Genomic DNA, 24830 nt, shown 5'->3' with positions numbered 1-24830 from the left:
TCATCGACTTCTCCTTGTTGGCCATGTGCTTCCTCTTCGCCGCGGCCGCGGCCTCGCGGTGGTCCCGCGGGTGGCCGCCGAAGGTGCGCACGCGCAGCCCGTCCGTCTTGCGACGCTGCATCTCCGCCATGTGTGCGTGGGCGGCGGTGCCCCCCCCCTTCTTCATCATCGTCGTGGCCCGGTCCAGCGTCTGGACGTTGCTGTTGTGGCGCATCATGTTGTTGGGGGGCGGCGCTCCGGGCGGGCGCTGCTGCTGCTGGCGCGTCACCGGCCCGCAGATGACGGTGCCCTGCGGGGAGCTGGTGGCCTCCGACTGCGTCTCGGAGCAGGACGTGGACAGCTCGTTAAGGGACGTGCCGCTCTCGCCGCCCTCTCCCCGCTCGCTCTTGTTGTGGCTCTTGCAGCAGCAGTCGCAGTGGGACGAGGACCACCTGGAGGGGCCGCCTATATATATATACACACAACACACACACACACACACACACAAACACACACACACACACGTTTCAGTTACTATACTTGTGTGAGGATGTTTGACGTTTTATAGGACGGACCGGTGATTTTATTTTATAAATGCAATCGCCCCCTTCGCCCGCCACCACCCTTTTTTTTCTCCACTCATTGGCTTATTATATACTTATTAGTGCCCCAGCCCCCCCCATAAAGGCCGAAAATACCAGATCTGCGAGATCAGCGTGACCTTGACCTTGACACTGGCGTGCAATGAACCCATTTTGGGCCCCTTTTTCTTGTATAGGTCTGCTATTTTTTTTTAATCGAAGAATGACTGACATAGAAACATGGCTTTTTCAGAAAGCTGTCAGGACGTAGAAGACAATTTTTTGAATCTGATCTCAGGTCATCTGTGCTCAAGTATAAGAGCATAACTCCAACCCCAACCCTATAGTTCGAACCGCTAATCCTAACCCTATAACTCCAACCTGAATCTTTTCCGAATTGAAAGTCCTCACAAGGATAGCAATACAAGCACACGCACACACGCACGCACAAACGCACACACACACACACACGCACACACACACACACACACACACACACACACACACACACACACACGTCAGTTGTCATAAGCATATACATCACAGCAGATGTATATACAGTAAAGATGTGGAGTACACACTCCAGCAGTAATGAAAGGGAACAGATTATGTATGGCGATCAAACACAACCTGACAAAATGTCCACGGCCATTTGAAACGTCTTCCAAAATACTGTATAATGGGATATGATTTAAACATTGTTTATGCTGGTTTCAATGTGTGTTGTTTGAAAATGTTAGAGTGACACTAGTTTACCTTGGACGAGGATCCTATATGGTCTCATACAGGGTCTCTCTGCATTCTATGTGACCGCATCCATCGCAGTAAGTATAAGGCATTCATTCACGAGGAAAGACAAAATAAAAGGTGAAATATGGAGATACGACGTTTTTTTTGCTCGACAGCAACGATATAAGAAGGTGTGTAGGTTCTTGACCATGACCTTTAATTACTGAGCTTTGGGGTATAGCAGTGGTCCATGCTATATGCATATTTGCTCTGTCAGAGAAGAAGAAGACCCCCCCAAAGAGCGCTCCACTGAGCTCTGGGGGTCCCGCGGTAGCCAAAGCAATCAGCTCATCCTCTCAACGTCTCATTAAAACCATAACCTGTGCCACCCCGTAATAAAGAAGCCGCAGTGTATTGTTTCGACGCTGCATGTCGGGGCAGAAACCTCATATCTCAATATGTTGTTTTTTTTTTAATAATTGAATGCCCTTTTGATTTACAAAAGTATGTGTGCAAAAGTATAGCGAAAATAGCCACTCTTAGAACATCACGTGTTGGCATCGCGCCGCCATTATGACCTCGACTCGTATAGATTTTGCTATTGTCAAAACCTTTGATATATTTCTGAGGTGAAAGTCGTTAAAGTCTAGTCTGGTGGGTTTCATTTTTAGTATAAATCATTAGCAAGAGCTCGTGACTAAATAATAACTATACATTGGATCCAACGCGAACACGTGGTTATTTATAACAGTGAGTGAGCAATTTTTGGACATACAAGGTTTTCGCAGGAGATCCTGCATGCATGCTGCACGGTCAGATGGGGTTGCAGCATAGCGACGTCGGCAGAATAAACCCAAGAAGACATCATAATAAGTCATCTCTGGCGCTTGGCGGAGCCGTATAGCAACAGAATGGGGTCAGTGAGCAGTGTGGGCCGGTACCAGGAGACCACCGTGGGCGCCCTGTTGTCATGACCTTACTGTCACACACACCATATATGGAGCTCATGTGATTCTCAATGTGGGGTCCGGGGGGACCCCCCCCCCCCCCAGAGGTCCTTGAGGAGGGTTCCAGGCGGGGGTCCCCTTAAAATATGAATGACTGATAGTTAAAGGACGACTTAATTTCACCCCATTTTCAGAATATCTTCATGTAATTGGTTCCCTCTGAAGCTCGTGATAAAATGGTATCGTTTTTTTCCCTACTTGGTCTGTGTCTCACAGGTCTGTGTCTCACAGGAGGACTGTGGACACCACCATGCCTACTAGTGACATCACCATTATAGGCAGGTTTATTTTTGTGTGTGCGTGAGAGAACATTAACCAGACCTTTAGCTGTTATCTAATACCTAAGTATACATGGATAATAACATGGACGGACGATACAGACAGACAGACATTATATCTCCATACCTGTGCAGTGCATGGAGCAAATGACACACCACATCGAACCAACTCATGTCTAATAATAAGTATAACAGAACTTTTCCTCCTACTCACTTATCTTCCTCCTGCAGTTTATAGAAACATGAGAACACATTACTGCTGGCTGTCTGGTCTATAGTTTTCTGTATAGAAGGAACCAGGTTTCTGTATTGTGCTCGTCAACTATACAGTTTTTATAATAGATTGTCAAAAGGCATTGCTGTGGGGTGTGTGTGTGTGTGTGTGTGTGTGTGTGTGTGTGTGTGTGTGTGTGTGTGTGTGTGTGTGTGTGCGTGCGTGTGTGTGTGCATGTGTCTGGAGAGGGACGGTGCACGTCGGTGCAGTATCAGGGTTTCATTTAAGTTGACAAAACCAATACCTTTCATTCTACATTATGAAAAGTCCTAGAACTACATTTCATTTGAAGGCACTGAAACACACGCACACACACACGCACACACGCGCGCACACACACACACACACACACACACACACACACACACACACACACACCATAGACTGTAAAAAATATGGACAAAGCGTTCCGCGGGTCTAACATGAATGTAAAATGAAGCCTCTCTCTATGTATCAGTCCTTGCCATGGAGGCAGCCATCTTTCTATATCCGGGCCCAGGCCCAGCTGGCCCATTGGCTGGCCCAGACAACGAGGCGGGACTTCCCCCCTTCTTCTTCGTTGGTTTTTATTTTGACTCGAGTGGGTGGGGGATCCCGTTCATAGACTCTAACGGTAGCCACGCCCCTCAGAACATGCGCGACTTTATGGTAATTTTTTTTATACATGGGACCATAATTTTCCAAAAAGAATATTATGACATTAGAAATGAGACTTTAAACTAGTGACTGGAAGCAAAAAGTATTCATGACCATGTTTATTAAGGTAATACAGTCTAGGTCAGTGGTAACCAACCTTTTCAAGCCCAAGTGCCAATTTTATTCCCAATTGTAAGCCAAGATCTACCACTAAAACGTGTTAGAAAAAACACTTGTTTTTTTGCTATTTCTGACAGGCTCAATGCATGTGCACACATCCACACAAAGACTAAAGCTTAAATTAGAATAAATACTTATAGTAAGTTATATTATCAATGTCAAATAATATTAAAGGACCTATAACATAAAATTCAACTTTTTAAATTTATTTTGTGTTTTTGGGGCTCCCATGTGTGTTTTCTATCCCCACAAATAACCAATTTTGAACAATCAGGCCTTCATGTCATATGGGTGTTTTAATGGAAATTGCTCTCAGAAACAGCTCGACTGATTTTGGCCTCATCGTGATGTCATCAATGTCACCCTACTTTGTATAATTCCTCCTTTTCTCAGTCTTTAGTTGCAAATTTGCATTTCCACTTTGTTTACAATGTCCACCATTGTTGATTTTCCAAGCTGGCATGGAATGGAAACAAGCCTGGTTTTATCTAGCATGAGTATTATAATGACTCAAATATTAAATAATCTGCATATCAGCACCCTCTCCACCTCAGGACATTGTGGTACTGCAGCTAAAACTGCTTTCAAAGTCCAGAAATAATTGACAAGGCTGGTTATATCAGAGTGGTGATTGAGGCTCAAACCATTAGAAATAACTTTGAGGGACATAGACAATATGATTATTAAATATTAAAAGCAGTTTTAAAATGCATGTTATTTGCGCTTTAAGACAAATTAGAAATAATTAGTATTAGAAATATTTTGTTTCTCATTTCAATGAATATTCACATTGGCAGATGTTCAAATGACATAGGCATAACATGACCATATATATTTGCACAGATATGGTGACATACTCTCAGGGTCAGCCCACCTTTAATGAGACTGCTGTGACTGCACTTTATCTGCAAGCGTTTTGAAATCTGGTTCATATTTAGTGATTGCCAGTCTGAGGGTGTCATTAAGATGTGAGTCAGTCATACGAGTTCTAAACTTGGATTTTATTATTTTCATTTGTGAAAAGGCCATTTCACATAAGTACGTGGAACCAAAGTATAGGCATGCAGCTTCAGTGCACACGACACAATCAGGGGATACTTCTCTGCTCACAAGAGACCAAAATTCCTTCTCTTTAGTTCTGACCTGCAGGTGACAGTCACTTACTAATCCAATAATCTCCATTTAAATATCTGAAGTTAATGCAAACACATCCTGCATTTTATCGGACAGCAGTTCAATGACAGTAGGCTCAGTAAAGAGGAAAGGGTTTGATACAAAAGCAGCTACTTGACTCATGTGTTGTACTTCAACAAGTTTTCATATTTCATATTTATCATATTTTTTGCTCTATGTGTGCATGTGTACAGAATTCAAACTGTAGCATTGATTATTGTCACGGACAGAAGTCATTCTTTCCCTTTGCATATGCCCTGGAGTGCACTCGCCTATTAGTTTGCATTGCAGACTGGTATATTCAGTATATTTTTCTCATTTTTATATTTTTGTTGTTGCTGCGCAGCAGTTGAGGAGAACGCAACTATGCATTCCTTTAAGCAACACAACTTCTGCAGCTGCATCCATATGTTTAGAATTTGCATCAATGATCAAATCCCAATAATAAAAAATATTATAACAACGAACAACGAAAACTGAAGGAGCAGGGCGCTATCGGCTAGTAGTCCCAACTCAAGTGTCTGCAGCCTGTCACGAGCCCGTAATGAACGCACGTTGTTCCGTATTTTAATGTTGGGTCGGAGAATAAATACAGTATGAATGACGGCGGGATTTATTTGACAACTCTGTCCTGCTTTCTTCACGAGAAGAGAAGAGCGCTCACAGCTGCTAATATGGTAGCAGCCCTGTGGCTGACCTGTCAGTTCTCTTTACGGCTTGTTGTGAACCTTGATGTGAACCTGGGTCTGGGAAGCTCAGAGCTGCAGCCATTGGCTCATGATACGAGCACACGACCAATGGGACAGATCATTCAGTGTTGCTAAGATACCACCCCCCCACCACACACGCACACACACCCTTGGACGATGGGGTCTATTCTCAAACTCAGAGCCACAGCGCTCTGCTCAAAATTAATTTGCATGTGACGAGCGGCACTGACATTATTCAAATGGGTCGGACACTTCGCGATCGACTGGAAACGTTCCCGCGATCGACTGGTAGCTCGCGAACCCCTGGTTGGTTACCCCTGGTCTAGGTGAAGTTGGGCCAAAATACATGGACTTCTATAGGGCTATGGGTTTTTCTGGGCCACAACAGGCCATTATATGAACTTTCATTTCCTTAGTGGCTTCACAAAATATCTGTCTGACTGCCCCCCTGACACACACACACACACACACACACACACAGAGAGAGACAACACTGTGCAGAGTAGAAATATGGTTTGATCGCTATGAAACAGCAATGTGTATATAGGAAACAAATGGACTCTGGCATATAGGCTTGGGGAAGGGAAATAAAACACACTCACTAATAGCTTTTCCGATGTAATGCTGTAAACTCAATAGCAATGATATCTCAGTGGGAGAAATAATTCAGCCATTATAGCTCCTTCCACTGCATACCAATTTATATCGAGCAGGAGTTCAAGAGGGATTTTAACCCCTCTATGTTCACTGTAGTATAGTAATGACCTTATCGCCAGTGCTATGATTGCGTTGGGCTGATAGTGGGAGACACCCTAACAGCTTTTTAATGGCTAATCCATGAGCAAAGAGACCAATCAGAACACCAATTTCCACCCACAGAAAATGTGCCCCCCCCCCCCTTGAAACCGCATGCAAATCGTCGCTGTCGGTGTGAAAACCTCATTTGTCCAAAAAGAAAAATCTTCCTTTGTATTGTTATTAAAGGGACACTTCACCCTTTTTGCAAAAAAATATATGTTAATGACGTTTAGAAGCTTTAGAACACTTTCCTGGGGGTCTTTATGTGTGTAATATGTGGTTTGTCTCTGATGTCATGCAGGACACTGGGCTCACTTCCTTCCTGGACTACATGTTGTCTCAGTAAGACAGCTCTCCCCCCTATCCACAAGGAGGAGCAGTGCACCAAAGAATTATGGGAATTGTAGTCCAGGAAGGTAGTGAGACCAGTGTCCATGACATCAGAGACAACAGGCTCACTGCTATACAATCTAAAATATCTAAAACCACATATTACACACATAAATACCCCCAGGAAAGTGATCTAAAGCTTCTAAAAGTCATTAACATATATTTTTTTGCAAAAAGGGTGAAGTGTCCCTTTAACAAATTAGAATAATTAGAACTAGGGTGGGGAGAATATATAGGTAGAAAGTAGACATATGGACATAAAAGGTTTCTGCCTGCCCTGACAGCAACGAAATGGAGGCCAATGTTTCAGCAGTGAAACAACCGGAAAGGGAGGAGACCGCAAGCATATTATTTCCAGTGGTGGAAGAGATAGCTACTAATATGGTATATAGAATACCCTGTTCAAAATGTTACTTGAGCATAATGCACTAAACGTATCGCCGTCAAACTGTGCTTTAGTAAGTATAAGAGTACTAAAAATGAGAAGATAATAGCCAACCTATACAGGCTCACAATGCAATACGATACAACACGTTGTGAGCTTGTAGACCGGCTATTCTCAAATTGCTGAAGTATAAAAAATAAGGCTTGAGTGTTCCTCATTGCCCCCCACCGGCGGGGGCAGCGGCTCAGAACCTCTGAACAGTTGGTCTCCGGTTCCAACTCCGATGTTGCGGATTTCCCCCCTGGACCGCCCTGGGGTTTAGGGGGTTAATGCATTTTAATTATTTATATCTACAAAGTAACTAAGTAGCTAGTACTTGTAGTGGAGTAAAAAAGTACAATATTTGGTTCTCGGATGTTAAAGTTAAGTTAAGTTTTAAAGTAGGCCCTATCACGAAATGGAAATACTCAAGCGAAAACAAAATTAACCTCGAAATTGTATACTTGTACGTGTAGTATACTTGAGTAAACATACTTAAATGTTACTTCTAAATGGATGGATGCGAGTCCAGAGGGTCTGCCTGTACTGTATGTCTATAGGATTCCGGCCAGCGACCAATAATAGCATCATTAATGTTCAGGCCAGTGCAGGGAAATGAATTGTAATGTACAGTAAGTTAACTCACAGGCAGGGAGGAGCCGGCTCTCGCACTTTGGGCCGGCTAAAACATTTGACTCTTGTCTAAAAAAAATTACCTCGAACAATAGGTCCTTTTTGTAACCGCAAAAAACAGAGGGGGGGGGGGGGGGGGGGGAGACATTTTCTTAATCGCTTAGGCCTACTTGTTTGTATATGAAAAATAGCACATTTACAGGCTCAAAACACATCGTTGCAACACACTGTGAGCTTGTATATGAGCTGCTATTTTGTACTTTTTGCTACAAAATTGATTTTGATACATTTAGAAAATGTGCCCAAAGTAGGGGGTTAATGTGGTCAATAGAGCACGATAGCACGACATAGACAATTTGGCCGATATCGATATCTGATAATATACAGGGTCCAATCGGCCAATACCGATATATTACATTATTAAATATTATATTTATATTGAGCTCATTGCTGAATCGTTTTAATTTTAAGAGCCATTAACAGTCACATTATTATTGCATCAATATCTGTGAAATATCGGTCAAGATCTGTGAAAAGTATCGGAAGTATTTTGACATCAGTTCAGTTCGATACCAATATTTTTCTGAAATATCGTCCGATATGGATGTACCGATAATATTGCGCATCACTAGTGGTCAACATTATTTTGCCATTGAATTGTGAAATTGTGATATTATAAAATATAAATCAAATTTCAAACATCAGACTGTCACATATATATATATCCCAATTCCCAACCAGAGTCAAAAGCAGAGTCATCCATTTCCCCCTCCGAATCCAACCCTGAAGGTCTGGTATACGTACGTACGGCATCTTGAACATGCATGCAAAAAAACCCCAATAAGGATGGTGGTGAGCTGTCATGTGTCAAATGTGGCTTTTAAAGTGCACCGTCTGGTGTGTAGCAGCGTTGACGTCTTTACATTTGATGGTCATTAAGACAGGACTCTGTAATAAATCTTGCCAGGAAACGGCGTAGTCACAGCAGGCACGCAGTATTTAAACAAGTGGGGGTGCGTATTACTATGGTATCTTTTCAGGGAAGCCATTGATTTTTAATGTGCTTTTCTTCAGATCTATAGAGCCTGCACAACAGATCATATTCCAGGCCCCATTAAAAGACTGGGGCTTCACTTCTGTGGCTGTGTGTGTGAGTGTGCATAACTAACTTATAAGTCATGAATAAGACAGAGAGATGTAGGCTGTCTGTTGTTATCTGCACAGTGGAAGGACAGGGAGAGAGAGGGCGTTTTACGTTGGTGCAAGGCAGCGCTGCCACTGCTGTCAGTGGCAACCGGTTAGTGGCACACAACTGGTGCCACGAACTGATCATTTGGTCACACAAAACATTTACCAACTGAGGAGCACCCCCAGTGACACAGTGAGTAAGAGCATATACAAGTTCTGACCCTGGTTCGAAACTGACCCTAGTACAGGCAATATTTATGAGAGAAAGACCATGAAATTAACAAATGACCATTCTAAACAGCTGAGCAGAGCGCTGAGGGATTGTAATGTATCTCTGTAACATGTTGCTTATAATGCAGATTTTAAACTCGAGTCAGAAATCCAGTCATTATGACAAAATTTTGCAGATTTCTGTCCTCCATCATTCTAGACAACGCAAAGACGTATTCTATTTAGGCGTATGTATTGTATCACCATAGCGATGTGGTTAGTTGGCATCATATTCATCATTGCCTTTAAGCCTAACATTTGAAATAAGCTAAAAGAAAGCTCTTTCTGCGCAGCGATACCTCAACACATCATCGGGGACAGTATTCAAACCACTGACCTTCAGGTTCACAGGTTGCTTATCTAACCATTGTGCCATGAGAGAGAGAGAGAGAGAGAGAGAGAGAGAGAGAGAGAGAGAGTGTGTGTGTGTGTTGTCTGCTAATTCCCCCACACAGTAACTCTGTCATTTCTCGACCGTTTCGGACGCGGGGCGGCTCACCGGAACTGGGCCGGCACCCTGGGCGCGTTCCTGTGGGTCTGGAAGTTCCGGGTATACCCACCGGGGACCCCCACACGGAGTTGCACCACTCAGTTCACACGGGTGTGATTTTTTATTTTAGCACACAGATTTGGGCAGTTAGTCACACACTGGACATGTGCTTCCAGTGTGCTTCCAGTCCTACCTTGGCATGTGCCAAAACTGACCCAATAGGCATTGACAGCCTTCCTTTACTACCTCGCCTATATTTGGCCATTAACTGGTATATGTGCCAAAGTTGTCCCAGTCGTCATAGCAGTGCCAGTACTATTTTTTTTTATGGCACTGGATGGGGCGGGTGACAGAGAGCAAGAGAGAGGGAGAGAGAGGAAAGAGAGAGGGGAAGACGGAGAAAGAGACATATACAGAGAGATAGAGAGAGAGAGAGAGAGAGTTAGACATGTTACAAGGATATTTTAAACTACTTCATCTCTCTTAACTTAACTTAAATCTCGCAACTTTATGGAAATTCAATGTTTGCATCCCCCCCCCCCCCCCCCCCCCCCCCCATAGTCCTCCCAGTCACAACTTTCCGGAGCTGTCGCTGGTTTGCATGTCTGAATATTTATTTTCTTCATTTGAACACAAACAAAAACAATTCAGTCAGTGAATGTATGTGTGGATGTACTGTAGGAGTTGGGGATTGAATGCAGTGTTCTGTGACACAAACAGCTTGCATGCAAATGTCAGTGGATTTATTTCCGAATTATACTGTTTGTTTTGTCTCTGTTGTCTATATTGACTCATTCGTGTTTGTGATGGAGGAAGGGTGGAAGGACGTGTTTCTTTTAGCAACCTATTCATCTGATCCTTTTGTAATCATGGAATCTGTCAGATGCATGGCAACAAATTGAATTCTCCACCATGATTGATCGATTTTAATTCAAGAATTGTCGTTTATACAGACAGCTGGACGGACGGACGGACGGGCGGACGGACAGACGGACAGACAGACACTGACTGTTGATCCATCATTAACAGAGATGTGAGTCAGAAGACCTATCAGGACAACAACAAAGGCAGACAGACAGAGGAAACCCCACTGGGTTGAACTCTTCTTCTAAGGCATTGTGCAACGTCAGCGAGCTGTAACAGCAATCCAAGCAATCCACGGCATGCAGTGGCTTCAGAACCCGACAGCCTCTCAAATATGAAGCATCCAATCTCAGCGGTAACATGCTCCGTGGCCCCAATACAAACAGATAAAAATAGGACTGGGGCACAAAGCAACCTTTCAAGAGCTAAGCTGCTGCCTGCATGAGTCAGACCAAATCTCGCTGAACTTTTGAATTTCAGGAGATGTTTGTTTGTTTATTTGCTCGCTTACTTGCTCGCTTGCTTGAAATCCCTTTTCTGTATGCCATCTGTCTTCCCACAATATAACAGCCTGCGCTGCTGAGCAGTGTGAATATAATCCAGTAAAAGACACTTTCATTCTCAAACACTGGAGTGATGACATCATTTTGCACGGTTTTAGTCCAAGCACATTGTATATTCTAGCCTTTGATACAAAACAATAAAGACAGAAACAAAGCACAAAGCACCAAAGCTGTTAGTGAAACCCCAAAACCTTGTCATATTTATACAGCCAGGCAGAGTTAATCTCATATCGTGTAATGTAATGAATTGCATTTCATAGCGCTTTTCCAAGTGCTGAAAGCGCTTCAGGATGGTTCATTCATTCATACATTGGGGTGGTGAAGCGGCGAACAGTCGACGGCACACATTCACTTCCCACATTCACACACTGATAGTGGCGAGCTCACACCGACCAACTCACTGGAGGCAATGAAGCGTTCAGTGTCTTTGCCCAAGGACACTTCGACATGTGGACAGGAGGAGGAGCCGGGATTAGAACCGCCGACCCAGGGATCATTGGGCGACCCGCCTGCTCTACCTCCTGAGCCACAGCTGCCCTGAAAGTACAGTTACTTGAGTACTGTATATACTCCAGTACTTTAACTCAAATACAGTACAAATTCGACTGAGCAACTTTCACTTGGAGATGAGTAATATTTGACCAAGAGCACCCATACTTTGACTGAGTACTTTGGCCACCACTGCATCATGTAAGCAAGCAGAGGTAAAATGCTAGATACAGTTCTATTTTTGATATGCTTCCCATCTCCAGTTACCCAAATGATTTCGTCCTGCCACTGCCTCAGGAGGATGAACATTGTTTTTATGTGCTTGTTAACTCGCAAATTAGGCCAGAGTGTCCTTGCAGTGGAAAAAGACCAATGCCAGTCCTTGCTGGGAACCCATTATTACCTCCTTGAGTGTCAACCTTTCAGCAGGTGACAGGTCTCAATCATATTAGTTATACTTATATAATATAGAGAAAGGACTGCCCCGCCCCGACCTATTCATTTCAATGAAGTTGAGACCAGGGGGGGCAGTCAGACAGATATTTTGTGAAGCCACTAAGAAAATCGGGACTTCCTGAAAGTTCATATAATGACCTGTTGTGGCGCTGTCATTGGGTCCATAGAGGTCCATGTATTTGGGCCCAACTTCACCTAGACTGTATATTAATAAACATGGTCATGAATACTTTCTGCTTCCAGTCACTATAGTTTAAAGTCTCATTTCTCATGTCATAATATTCTTTTTGGAAAACTATGGTCCCATTTATTTAAAAAATGTCCATAAAGTATGTTCTGAGGGGCGTGGCTACCGTTACAGTCTATGATCGGGATCCCCCCCCCCCCCCCCGTTCGAGTCAAAATAAAAACCAACGAAGAAGAAGGGGGAAAGTCCCGCCTCGTTGTCTGGGCCAGCCAATGGGCCAGCTGGGCCCCAAACGGATCTACAAAGATGGCGACTTATACAGTTCAAGGACTGACAGGCTTCATTTTACGTCCATATAAGACCCGGGGGAACGCTTTGTCCATATTTTTTACAGTCTATGGTTGAAGCCAGCACACAAAGCTCTCTGATGTACGCTTTTTCCGTATTTGAGCAGAATGAGCACCAATCAGGATTGCAATCCCAGATTTGACCACAAGGCAACGGCTCACTGTTCTATACTGCGGATCAGTGCGGGCTTGGTCTCAATCCACAGACCTGTGCCCAGCGGACCCAGTCAGCACCTCGCTATACCTATTACAATATACAGTATGTCCATAATATTTGCATACATTTGAATATCAGATTCCAAATTACCTTGGCTCATTCAGACCACGCTCCTGAAGCAACCTTTAATCAAATTTTTTATGATGGAAAAAAAAAAAAGAAGAGCTAATGACATCAGCAAGATGTCCATCTAAGAAGGATTGATGGTGACAACCCAAGGGCACGCTGATGCTCACGCTGCCCAGGGTATTTGCTGTCTGCAGTCCGGTGCCTGAACCAAGTTACAATTGAATTCCACTGCGGCTGACTGACGGTGACAAGAGGGCGTTGTCCTAGCCATGGTTCATGACTCTCGTATTCATACGAGAGTCATGGCTTAACTGCAGCCTGTTTTTGGCGCTCGCTACATTTACAACTTTTACGTGTATATAAACATTCAGATTTCAAATATAAAGTACTCACAATTTGTCCCACGGGTGTTAGTTAGTTGCAGCACCAGCGATTAGAATTTCTGCATCCCGCGTCGTTTAATAAAAAGCATTTTTATCCGAGCTGTTATTTTGCCATTGGCTTTCAACTACGCGCCCCTATCGGTCGGGAGGAGGGTGGCACTCGGTGTGTTCGATATAGGTACGCTGACCGCCCTGCCAATACAAACTAATAGGCGAGTGCGCTCCCGGTGTGCAACTGTGGATTTCCCAAACGAACCCCGTTTGAAAAAAGTAGCCGGGGGCGCTCAGATAAAAATGCTTTTTTATTAAACAACGCGGGATGCAGCAATTCTAATCGCTGGTGCTGCAACTAACTAACACCCGTGGGACAAATTGTGAGTACTTAATATTTGAAATCTGAATGTTTATATATACGTAAAAGTTGTAAATGTAGCGAGCGCCAAAAACAGGGTGCAGTTAAGTCATGACTGTCATGATAATCACCATGGCAGTCATGTTTCAGGGCTATAGCGCTGTCCCAACCCGGAGTCAGAAGGGTGACTGGCTGAGTGTCTCCCATGACGGAGAAATGAACAACCCCAGGCTCTGAGTCTCTCCCATGACAGAGAAATGAACAACCCCAGGCTCTGAGTCTCTCTCCCTGACAAGAGAAATGAACAAGCCAGGCTCACAGATTGGAATGTTTTGTGTACTCTCCCTCCCCACAGGCCTGACTCCTATACCCCAACCCGCAGCCTCCCATCAACGAGTACTGATGGAGTCAGATGAGGCAGGGAGAGAGAGCGAGAGAGACAGAGAGAGAATAAGAGAGTGAGGGTGGGAGGGAGAGGGGGAGAGAGAGAGGGAGGGAGAGAGAGAGAGGGAGAGAGAGAGAGAGAGTGAGGGAGAGAGAGATGGAGAGAGAGTGGGGGAGAGAGCAGGGAGAGCATGAGGGAGAGAGCGAGGGAGGGGAAGATTGAAGGAAAGATGGAGAGAGTGTGTCTTGGAGAGTATTGAGAGCTAGTCATCACATAAATGATTCCCCAGCAGGCGGTGTGTGTGTGTGTGTGTGTGTGTGTGTGCGTGCGTGTGTGTGTTGGGGGGGGAGTTCTCTCCCTGTCAGTGCAGTGAGTGCAGAGGATACAACATTCAAAGACACGGTGGGGGTAAAAGTCCGACCTCCGTCATCAGCTCTTCCGTTCATTGCTGTGGCAGTACGTGGCCACCTCAACCGCTTCGGTCCCACCACGAGGAGGAATCCTCGCTGGGACCTTTAAACGGTGTTGTCATTTTGTTCTCCAAATTGGCTACACCTTGCACACGCAGGTGTACAGACGCCAATGCAATCACTGCCTTATACAAAGACATCATTCAAGAGGCGTGGACGCGATCAATGATGCAAATTAAACCATTGTTGTCTCGTAAAATATAGCTGATACGGCTGAGGTAGAGGTCAGACCGAGTGTTAGAGAACGACCGGCGGGCCAAGAATGCCACGCAAGGCGGCACAACTGCTAATTGGCGCGGATGAGATTCAGGGTCGATGGGATTCTTGCTATAGCTGGCTTTGTGCTTCACTTCACTTTATATTATATACCGAGGGAGGGGAGGAGGTCCTCCTCGCAGCATTCCTCCTGCATAATACAAACACCAGGCACTGTAGCTGGCTTTTCAGTTGATAAATAAAAATGACTTGTCTTGTTTTAGCCTATTAGGCTTTCTTTGTAAACAAAGAATGCTGCAGGGCAGATAATGAATAGCTTATATAAAGCCTATATATCACTGAAATATATACGAAATTCATATTTTTTCTAACTATAAATGCACCAAGTCTCTGTGTGTGTACTGTGTACTGTGTGTGTGTGTGTGTACGTCTGTAATCCACGTAACCCGAGAACCGTTCGCGCCACCTATACTTCAAATTTGACACGCGCGTTACACACCCCCACAGGGATGTGGTGTCGAGCCGGTCGGAGGACCATGCAGGACCGCCACAAAAGGCCTCTACCCGGGCCGCAGCTGACATCACAAGGCCTCTGCCCGGGCCACAGCTGACATCACAAGGCCTCTACCCGGGCCACAGCTGACATCACAAGGCCTCTACCCGGGCCACAGCTGACATCACAAGGCCTCTACCCGGGCCACAGCTGACATCACAAGGCCTCTGACCGGGCCGCAGCTGACATCACAAGGCCTCTGCCCGGGCCACAGCTGACATCACAAGGCCTCTACCCGGGCCACAGCTGACATCACAAGGCCTCTACCCGGGCCACAGCTGACATCACAAGGCCTCTACCCGGGCCACAGCTGACATCACAAGGCCTCTACCCGGGCCACAGCTGACATCACAAGGCCTCTACCCGGGCCACAGCTGACATCACAAGGCCTCTACCCGGGCCACAGCTGACATCACAAGGCCTCTACCCGGGCCAATCCTGACATCACAAGGCCTCTACCCGGGCCACAGCTGACATCACAAGGCCTCTGACCGGGCCACAGCTGACATCACAAGGCCTCTACCCGGGCCACAGCTGACATCACAAGGCCTCTACCCGGGCCACAGCTGACATCACAAGGCCTCTACCCGGGCCACAGCTGACATCACAAGGCCTCTACCCGGGCCACAGCTGACATCACAAGGCCTCTGCCCGGGCCACAGCTGACATCACAAGGCCTCTACCCGGGCCACAGCTGACATCACAAGGCCTCTGCCCGGGCCACAGCTGACATCACAAGGCCTCTACCCGGGCCACAGCTGACATCACAAGGCCTCTACCCGGGCCAATCCTGACATCACAAGGCCTCTACCCGGGCCACAGCTGACATCACAAGGCCTCTACCCGGGCCACAGCTGACATCACAAGGCCTCTACCCGGGCCACAGCTGACATCACAAGGCCTCTACCCGGGCCACAGCTGACATCACAAGGCCTCTGCCCGGGCCACAGCTGACATCACAAGGCCTCTGCCCAGGCCAGACTCCATATTTAGTAAGTAAGTAAGTAAATTGTATTTATAAAGCACCTTTCTTAACAAGGTTACAAAGTGCTGTATACAGTGAACATAATAAAATCAATCAAAATTAAAACAGGACAGTGTAATGAGGCATTCTACGAAGAGTACAACAAGCAATACGAACAACATACCGGTATAATCGAGGTCAAATAACATCGGGGAAAATGTTTCCGGAATAAAAAAACGTTTTCGACAAACTCTTAAAAATATTGACAGACTCAGCGTTTTTGAAAGTGCAAGGTAGGGCGTTCCATAATGTAGGTGCAACTACTGCAAAGGCACGGTCACCCTTTGTCTTTCGCTTAGTCCCAGGAACCATTAGGAGGCCTTTGTCAGAGGATCGCAGGGATCTCACATTGACCTCGGGGGGGGCAGAAGAACACAGATTTAAGGTCCATGTAGTGCTTTAAAAGTAGTTAAAAGGATTTTAAAATCTGCCTAAAGACGTATTTGTCCCACCGACTTCTGACATCATTCTGACATCTGCATAGACTCCATATTTGCCGAAAGAGTGATGCCAGGTTGAAAGGATAGGATAAAAGAGCACGGATAATGATGATTATGATGGAAATCCAGCTTCTTAGCCCGCTTTTATATTAGATGAATGGAAACGACGATTCAGCACTTATGCGAAAATAATTGCAATTAGCTCCAATAATTCATTCATAGGAGCTCCATTCATCTCGCGTAAGCACCGCCGATCCATCCAGGCTGCAACCAGGCTCTCTGGGAGGCTGGGGACGGCCCCAATCTCAGCCTCCATTACACCCAAGCAATTGATTACCTCCCCGTCTCTTGCTGTCGTCTTGTGGCCATTGTTCAGAGGCCATTATGCCCACAAATCATCCCATTTCGCAGGCCAAAAGAAGACTGCACATTTATATTAACAGAGCACACCTGGAGAGCGCAATCATTCTCCATCTATGTGTGTGCCTCTCGTTTTGACAGACACCATTTCACAGCTCTTTCAGAAGAGGGGAAAATGAAATTGTGTCTGACATTACCTGCACTGCTGTACAATGATTATGTTCTCTGCCACAGTGATGTGGAAGCAATATTGCCAAAGCCTGTTCCGAGGCCATGTTATATGCCACGACAGTAATAGCACCTCATCTTCTATTCTGAATTTCCCTCAGCATAAACGATGACGAAACAAAGTTTCTCCCTATGGAAAATAATATGCCATATTGTTAAGCAGTATGTTAAAACAGACATTAAACTAAAGGCTAATGCGTTTAATCATCTTGTCAATTTGGCTTAATCTCTCAGGCAATTTAAAATGGGACATTGCGCTTGTCTTTGATAATAAGTTGTAACTCTCCAGTGGTTTAGTAGAGACAAGGTAATGTTGTAAGAGCTCAGATTGCTTTTTAATTAGGCAACATTCTTCCCATCCCCCAGAGATAATTAGCATCATGGAGCCTGGTCCCAATGCAAATAGGAGGTTAGAGCCATTTATCACCATGGCAATAATGTTGTCACTAATAATCTACAACCTAAACGTCCTCATCATAATAAATGACCTACATTTCAAGCAGCTCAACAAATAAACTTCATGATTGCCACAGTGAAAGCCTCTCTTGTATATGCTTGACAGTCAGCTTCTCCCAGCGGAAAGCAATGAACCCATGATCACGACAAGATGATTCCAAAGCTTCTTAATCACTTGAGCCACCACTACAAATCCTGTTCATTCTGACACACATGGAAAATGCACTCTCTCTCTCATAACACTTTAAATGCAAATGTAAAGTGTCATTCCTATCCAATATAAAAGGTGCTATACCAACTCTAACCAACCATATACTTAACCTCAATATCCCTGGAGTCCCTATTTTGTTGATGCCACGGAAATTCTCAAACATAGCCTAGGCCTGCCTGCTTAATTTAACAAGTCGTCCACTGGTGTGGTGCAGCAAAAATAGCAGATCTACATACAGTAATGCATCGCATCGTTACGCATTATGAGCTTGTAGATTGGCCATTTCCATCATATGAATGGAATATACAGTAAGTGCTTCATGCATTGACATTGCCGTCTCCTTGTTGATTAACTGAAAGCATCAGTGTTTTTTTTTTCTCTGAGACAGAAAGGAGACACCAAACGTGTATTCCCTATACTTGGCAGGACTGCAAATAATAAATTGACAGTACGTACGATGTCTTTACGTCAAAAAGGGACAGAGTCCACCCCACTGTCGCAACAAATGAGCCATTATCAGCCTGCACTCAGCCCCCGGGGCCAAGCAGTGAATCAGCGAATGTCTGCTTGGGCCCTGTTGGGTGTCATGATGCTGAAAGGAGTTAGTGAAGCCTGCAGGAGACAACTGGTGCTATTTGACAGGAAGGAAGGACTGTGTGACTGACATTGAGGAACCCATCGGTCTGGGAGAGTAACTACCCAATTTGTTTACTGCACTGCACTGCCTTTCCGGCCCAAACCCATCGGAACAAACACAGAAATCCACAGTCCCAGCCTTTCGCTCCGTAGAAGCCAAGTGGGAGCTTGCAAGCAGCACCAGGCAAGGCAGCACGTGCTGCTGAAAATAAAACACGTCTGTTTTGAGTGCTCCCACAACGGCGCGCTTGTCTCCATTCAGTCCTTGGTTCAAGTCTACCTGACCCAGGTCTGCAGGCTGCGCCCCACATTCCGAATCGGGTTACAGTATTGCTCTGATCAGGGGAGACCGGCCAGGAGTGAGGACTGTCCTGTCAAGCCAGTCCATCATTGAGATAAGCCCACCTGTCTCTTAACTCTCTCTATCTGCTTCCCCTCAGCCTCAACCTTGTCTGCTCTCCTTCAATTTCTCTGCTGTCTTACTGAGCTAATTCTCTCTCTCCCAAACTCACCTTCTCCTTTACTTACTTTTTCTATTTTTGCTCTCTTGCCCCCTCCTCTCGCTCTCCCTTTTGGCTCCCTCCCTCCCTGTCTCTCTCTCTCTCTCTCTCTCTCTCTCTCTCTCTCTCTCTCTCTCTCTCTCTCTCTCTTTCTCTTTCTCCCTCTCTCTCTCTCAGCCCATCTCTCACCCTGACTCTGAGTACATGCTCTCTCTCTCTCTCTCGTCAGCTCTCATGCAACTTTTACTCTCACTCCCACTCAATCACTCATCCGTCCATCTGCTCTCCCTTCTTAGTGCACTAAGTATAAATTATCCTTACAGTAGGCCTAGGTCTCTGTTCCTCTCTCCTCTTTGCTCTGTTCTCTAAAATGCTTCATGCACCGTTTCTCCCAAACGGGAGGCAAACGCCAACCTAGGCTATACTCTTCCCTCTTCCATAACCAATTAAACCTATTTATCATATACCAATAAAGCCCATTTGAATTTTCATTTGAGTGACTATAGAATGTAATGGTGGAGTGATGGCTTGGCTATAAAATCCTATATGAATAGTGAGGTCAAAGCGTGTCTCTGTGTTTTCATTTAACATGGGCATGCTCAAACTGGTCAGGCTCCTACTTGGCCTCACCCCCCGAACCCACCTCACCCCTGCCCACTTTGACAGGCTGGGATGGCTTAGGGTCGACGACAGAGTACAGCATCTTGCAATGGGTCTGGTCCACAAGATTAGATACACCACCAAGATACCCATGTACCTGTCTAAATACTTCCTTAATGTAAACGAAGTCCACACCCACAACACCAGAGGGAGTGCAACAAACCATGTACAACCCAGATTCGGCACAAACAAGGGACTAAATTCTTTTCGCTCCTATGCGACCAAAATGTGGAACGCCCTACCAACAGTCATTAAGACATGTGAATCCCTTGGCTCCTTCAAAACTGCTCTCAAAGGGCACCTACGGATGGCTGCAATTCGAAACTGGCCTCTGTAAAAGCTGAATTTGTATCTGGATTGTACTATGTTTTTGTGTGGACGTGGTGTTGGGTGCCTGCACATATGCACACATGGCATCAACGCATGGTGTTGTGTGCAGGCGCCCTACACTCTGTCTTTGTACTATGGATTGTACTATGTTTTTGTATGGACGTGGTGTTGGGTGCCTGCACATATGCACACATGGCATCAACGCATGGTGTTGTGTGCAGGCGCCCTACACTCTGTCTTTCGTTTTCTTTTCTTTTATCCCCCTGTTCCCCTCACTGTATATATACTTTTTTTCCCTTTTCGCTTCCTATATGATGAATTCCTGTTCTGTTCTTTAACTACATAGAAGTGTCTATTTGTTTGTCTCTAAATGTTTTGATGAATTGAACAATGTGGACCCTGTTGTAAACAAGTGTAAGGCTTAATTGGGTCGTCCACTCACAGTTAACAGTCTTTGTATTGAGTTTGTGCTTGAAATGTACTGTAATTCTGCAAACAGTTAATAAAGATTTCAATCAATCAATCAAAGCACTTCATTAGCAAACCATATGCCTTTATGTTGCTCAATCCACCCCCCACCACCAACCTTGACCTACTGTATAGCAGCTTGATTTGCTTCAGGTTTCCAAAGGGAGCCATTTGGAATAATGAACAAAGTGCTTTTTAATTGGCCATATGGTCCAACTTCTCTCACCTCAAATAAAGGAATGAGTGAGGAGTGAGTGGCTGTAATGATGGTGTCGTTACTAGTTATTGCCAAACGTTGTCATTTTGTGTGTGTGAGGATACAGCAGCAGCACTGAATGAGGAGTTTTGCGGGCCAAATGGTATTAAATTATGTATAACATATGTGCCCCCTTAAGCTGCCCGCATCCGGGCAGTCATCCATGTTTAAGTACAGTGTATATGCATAGCCACAGGGGATCCAGACATACTGTAGAGTGGCTCACATCCCCTGAAACCATGAGGTCAGGGTTGCCGCTAATGTCGGGCAGATTAAAAGTCATCCTCTGGTAAAAGATGCAAAATGAGAGTCAAGGGTACTAAGAAGTAAGAACCGACCCAATCATGCCTCCTGGCGGTGTGAGCCTGCCCTGGACCATCGTGCAAACAAACGGGCTATATGCCTCCCAAAAGCAATGCATATTATGTAACAAAAATATACACTTACGGTAAAAGACATACTGCGTGTAATTGGACCAGACTCTGTCGTCCGCGTAATGAGTGATGGGGGACGCGGTCAGCGACGAATTGCAGGCGACGATGTGAAAGCCGCCCTCAGAAAGCATATCAAAGGCTCTCTCCAGGTGTCTGAATTTGAGGTAGACCCTGCACGTGTAGCGGTCCGGTGGCCTGTCCGACTCGCGGTTCTCGCTCAAGGTGTCACCGAAGACCTCTTTGGCCAAACCGATTCTGCCGCTGATGAAAATCCTGGGTACTTTTCTGGGCGCTTTGGCATCGACGTTACTCTCCCTGCCCCCCGTGGTGCAAGTCCCCTTGTAACCGACCGTGATGTAGCCGTACCTCCGGTCTAGGGAGTAGGAGGAATAGAACCTCTGGTCGCTGCCCTGTGACGGCTCATCAAAGTCGCTGTAGTAGCAATCATCTGGAACTAGTTTGGATTCGTCGAAGGACAAAAGTTTGCCCAATTCGGGCAGCTGGAAGTATTCCGCCTCTCGTTTCAACCTGCCTTTCTCGGGGAAGTGGTCAGGCAGGACAATCTGCTTGTCTCGGAGGTAATCCAATACATACCTAAACAGAAAACCATCTCTGTCGATGAAGTATCGTCCTCTAAGGTCCCGCGACAAGTCATTTGAAGAGCCCTTCTTATTAGAAAACAGCTTTCCAAGTAAAGAATTCGGGATGCTCGTCAAGGTGGTGTGCCGGGTGTAGTAAACCTGTCCACCTACATTTAGTTCAATGACATCTGACGGTGGGTTCTGAACTGACCCTTCCTCTTTCGCAGGCTGGGTTTTGCAGTTTTCACTCAATGCCATGTTCAGAATCCGTTCTTATTGCTCGGAAACAGGAGCTTCAATCACGGAGCGGCGCAAATGTTCCAGAAGTTCAGCAGCATATGGGATGCAAATGCATGCTGCCTCTCGATTCCCCCCACACCCACATATCAGCACTGATCCAAGCTGCAAATCATGCCTCACAAATGTCCACGATAATCAACCCTCGAGCTGTGCCCAAACTGCCCATGTACTGTTTAACCCCATGCGTAAACGTGCCTATCCGCGGTGCCTCCCTTTTGCACGGAATCGATTACCGGTATTTACAACTACAGAACGCATCATGTTACACTTACACACATCTGCTACCACCACGAGTCATGGCTGTAACTTCATAGGCTATAACTGTAATCCTCTCTTCACACAGACATTTTCCACGACGAGGGAAAAGTTAAAAAAAAAATATATATTTATATATATCTCAGAGTTTCCTTTGTTTTTGTTTGTTTTTTAAGGAAAAGGTTCACCTTCACGTGTCTGGGTCCTCATCTAATTAGTCCACCGTAATTGGAAATCTGCGCCCCGTATTATATGCGTCGCCTGTCATAAAATGTGGTGCATGGAATTGAGACTCCGATGTTACTGGGAAAGGCGGTGGGATTTGGAGCCCTGTGCGCACCCATCTCTCCAAACGTGCAGCATAGGTAGGCTACGGTGGAGCTAGCCGCGTCGTGCGTGCACAGCGCGGCACAGCAGAGCACACAAGATGATGTTGCTCCACCAGTCCAAGCTGGGTAAGAGGGGGGGGGGGGGGGGGGGACGTCCCATGAAGTAATGTCTTACATCATCTTAAAGGCAAATTACATTTAGGCTGCCGAACGGTCGACGTAGAATGAGTTCATTGTTGTGAAATTGTATGATACAGTCTATTTAGATGTTGATGTCATTGAATGGGGTAGTGGTGATAATTGATTGTTCAGCTGATGCAGGATCTTTTTAACCTTGAGTTATTTTTGTTCATTTTCAGGACATATATAGGACGACAATGCAACAACACAACAATCCAGAGACTATCAGTGAGGTCACAACAAGAGATGGAATTCAGAATGTGTGTGTGTGTGTGTGTGTGTGTGTGTGTGTGTGTGTGTGTGTGTGTGTGTGTGTGTGTGTGTGTGTTGCGTATTGTGTGTGTGTGTGCGTGTGTGTGTGTGTGTGTGTGTGTGTGTGTGTGTGTGTGTGTGTGTTGCGTATTGTGTGTGTGTGTGTGTGTGTGTGTGTGTGTGTGTGTGTGTGTGTGTGTGTGTGTGTGTGTGTGTGTGTGTGTGTGTGTGTATTGTGTATTGTGTGTGTGTGTGTGTGTGTGTGTGTGTGTGTGTGTGTTGTGCACACACACGCGTGTGCACGCATGTGTGTATTGTGTATACAGTATATTCAGGCTTAGCCTTGTATTCATTAATTAATTTATTGCAGTGTTATTGAAAACAAAACATTGCACTTTTCCTTTGCTTTTCTGCATGTTCATTTGCTGAACCTATAAAACAGAAAACAGTGGTGAAATAAACGCTCTGAGGCCTTTTATTATTCTCGCGTATATAGCAAGAAGGCGTTGGTTGGTGATGAAAGGACCCTTGACACATGGTTTTGAGCAGGCAGTGGTGGTCACACTAAAACCCTGATCATTCAGAATAGCCTATAGTGTGCTGTGGATGTAGGGGTTGCTATAGCAGCCACGATGGGGCCTTGAGTGGGATTCAAAACAGTGGGGATTCAGAGCTGTGAATATGCCATATGGAGCCAGCCAGGTCTATATACACTATAGTGGCTCCCTTTTCCATGTCAAGGACCCCAAAGTTGACACCAATTAGCCCGCGGACCCCCATTTGAAAACATATGCCATGCAGGGACCCCCATAAGAGAAGATTTTTACGGCTCTAGCAGTGATTCTCAACCCATTTAATTTCAAGGACCCCCTGCAGTTTGACATGAATTCTATGCTCTACGAGTCTATACGGACACCCATTTAATGGCATTTCTATCTCTGGGACCCCCCGATTTAAATTGTAAAATCAATGTTAATTTAACTCTGAGAATGTACAAATGGAACCAAATGGATTTGTATACACTCAGAGTTACAGACCCATAAGGGTCCATTTGGTTCCAAACTATCATTTAGCTCATGGGGACCCCCTGGAACTCCCTCAAGGACCCCTGGGAGTCCCCGGACCCACTTTGGGAACCACTGCACTATAGAATGTTTTCATGTTTCATGGATCGCCTGGCCTATGTACCGTGCACCGTTGTGGTTGGGCTTTCCTTTCATCCCCAAAACTATGTTTCAACTGTAATCCGGGACTAACCAAAGGTACAATAAGTAGTAGGCTACATGTGCAGATGTTGTTGGAGGTGGACTGGTCTCCCTATACTCTTCCATTGAGAAATGTAGACTCCTGTGTCTGGTATAGACCGATTCAGAAACGGGTCTCATGGTCGCAGGCAACGTATTTCCTGTAGGCCGGAGACGACATATCTGCGGTTTCCCTACACCTCCTTCTACTACAGTGAATGGAAAAGTGACTGATGTTAGTCTGCCTCAAACGTTACTCTTTTACCTGCTTTTTACTAACACTAACTAATAGAAATACATTAAAGATACCTATTAATGGAAATAGAATCCGGTGACCCAAGGATCAATTAAAGGAGAATTTCATGCTAGAATGCTTTCTTATCTTTCTTACCTTT

The 24830-nt window shown here is 45.3% G+C and overlaps 1 protein-coding gene across 1 annotated transcript in view; it reads right to left on the bottom strand.

Annotated features, from left to right (window-relative positions):
* The window catches only part of LOC308323142 (BTB/POZ domain-containing protein KCTD16-like), a gene marked incomplete at both ends in the record, with an annotated part of 22255 nt that extends 122 nt beyond the window's left edge, over nt 1-22133 (bottom strand). Inside the window, 2 exons of the mRNA XM_080774782.1 lie at nt 1-444; nt 21308-22133. The exon at nt 1-444 is cut by the window's left edge and continues 122 nt beyond it. Of these exons, the coding sequence (XP_080630908.1) occupies nt 1-444; nt 21308-22133 (1270 nt within the window). The remainder of the gene's footprint in view (nt 445-21307) is intronic.
* Nucleotides 22134-24830: the final 2697 nt, after the last annotated feature.

This window comes from Protomyctophum bolini (genome assembly GCF_963924005.1).
Source record: "Protomyctophum bolini genome assembly, chromosome: 10".
NCBI classification, from domain to species: Eukaryota; Metazoa; Chordata; class Actinopteri; order Myctophiformes; family Myctophidae; genus Protomyctophum; species Protomyctophum bolini.
Note: the sequence above shows the minus strand (reverse complement) of the source record. Positions and strands in the feature narration are given on the sequence as shown.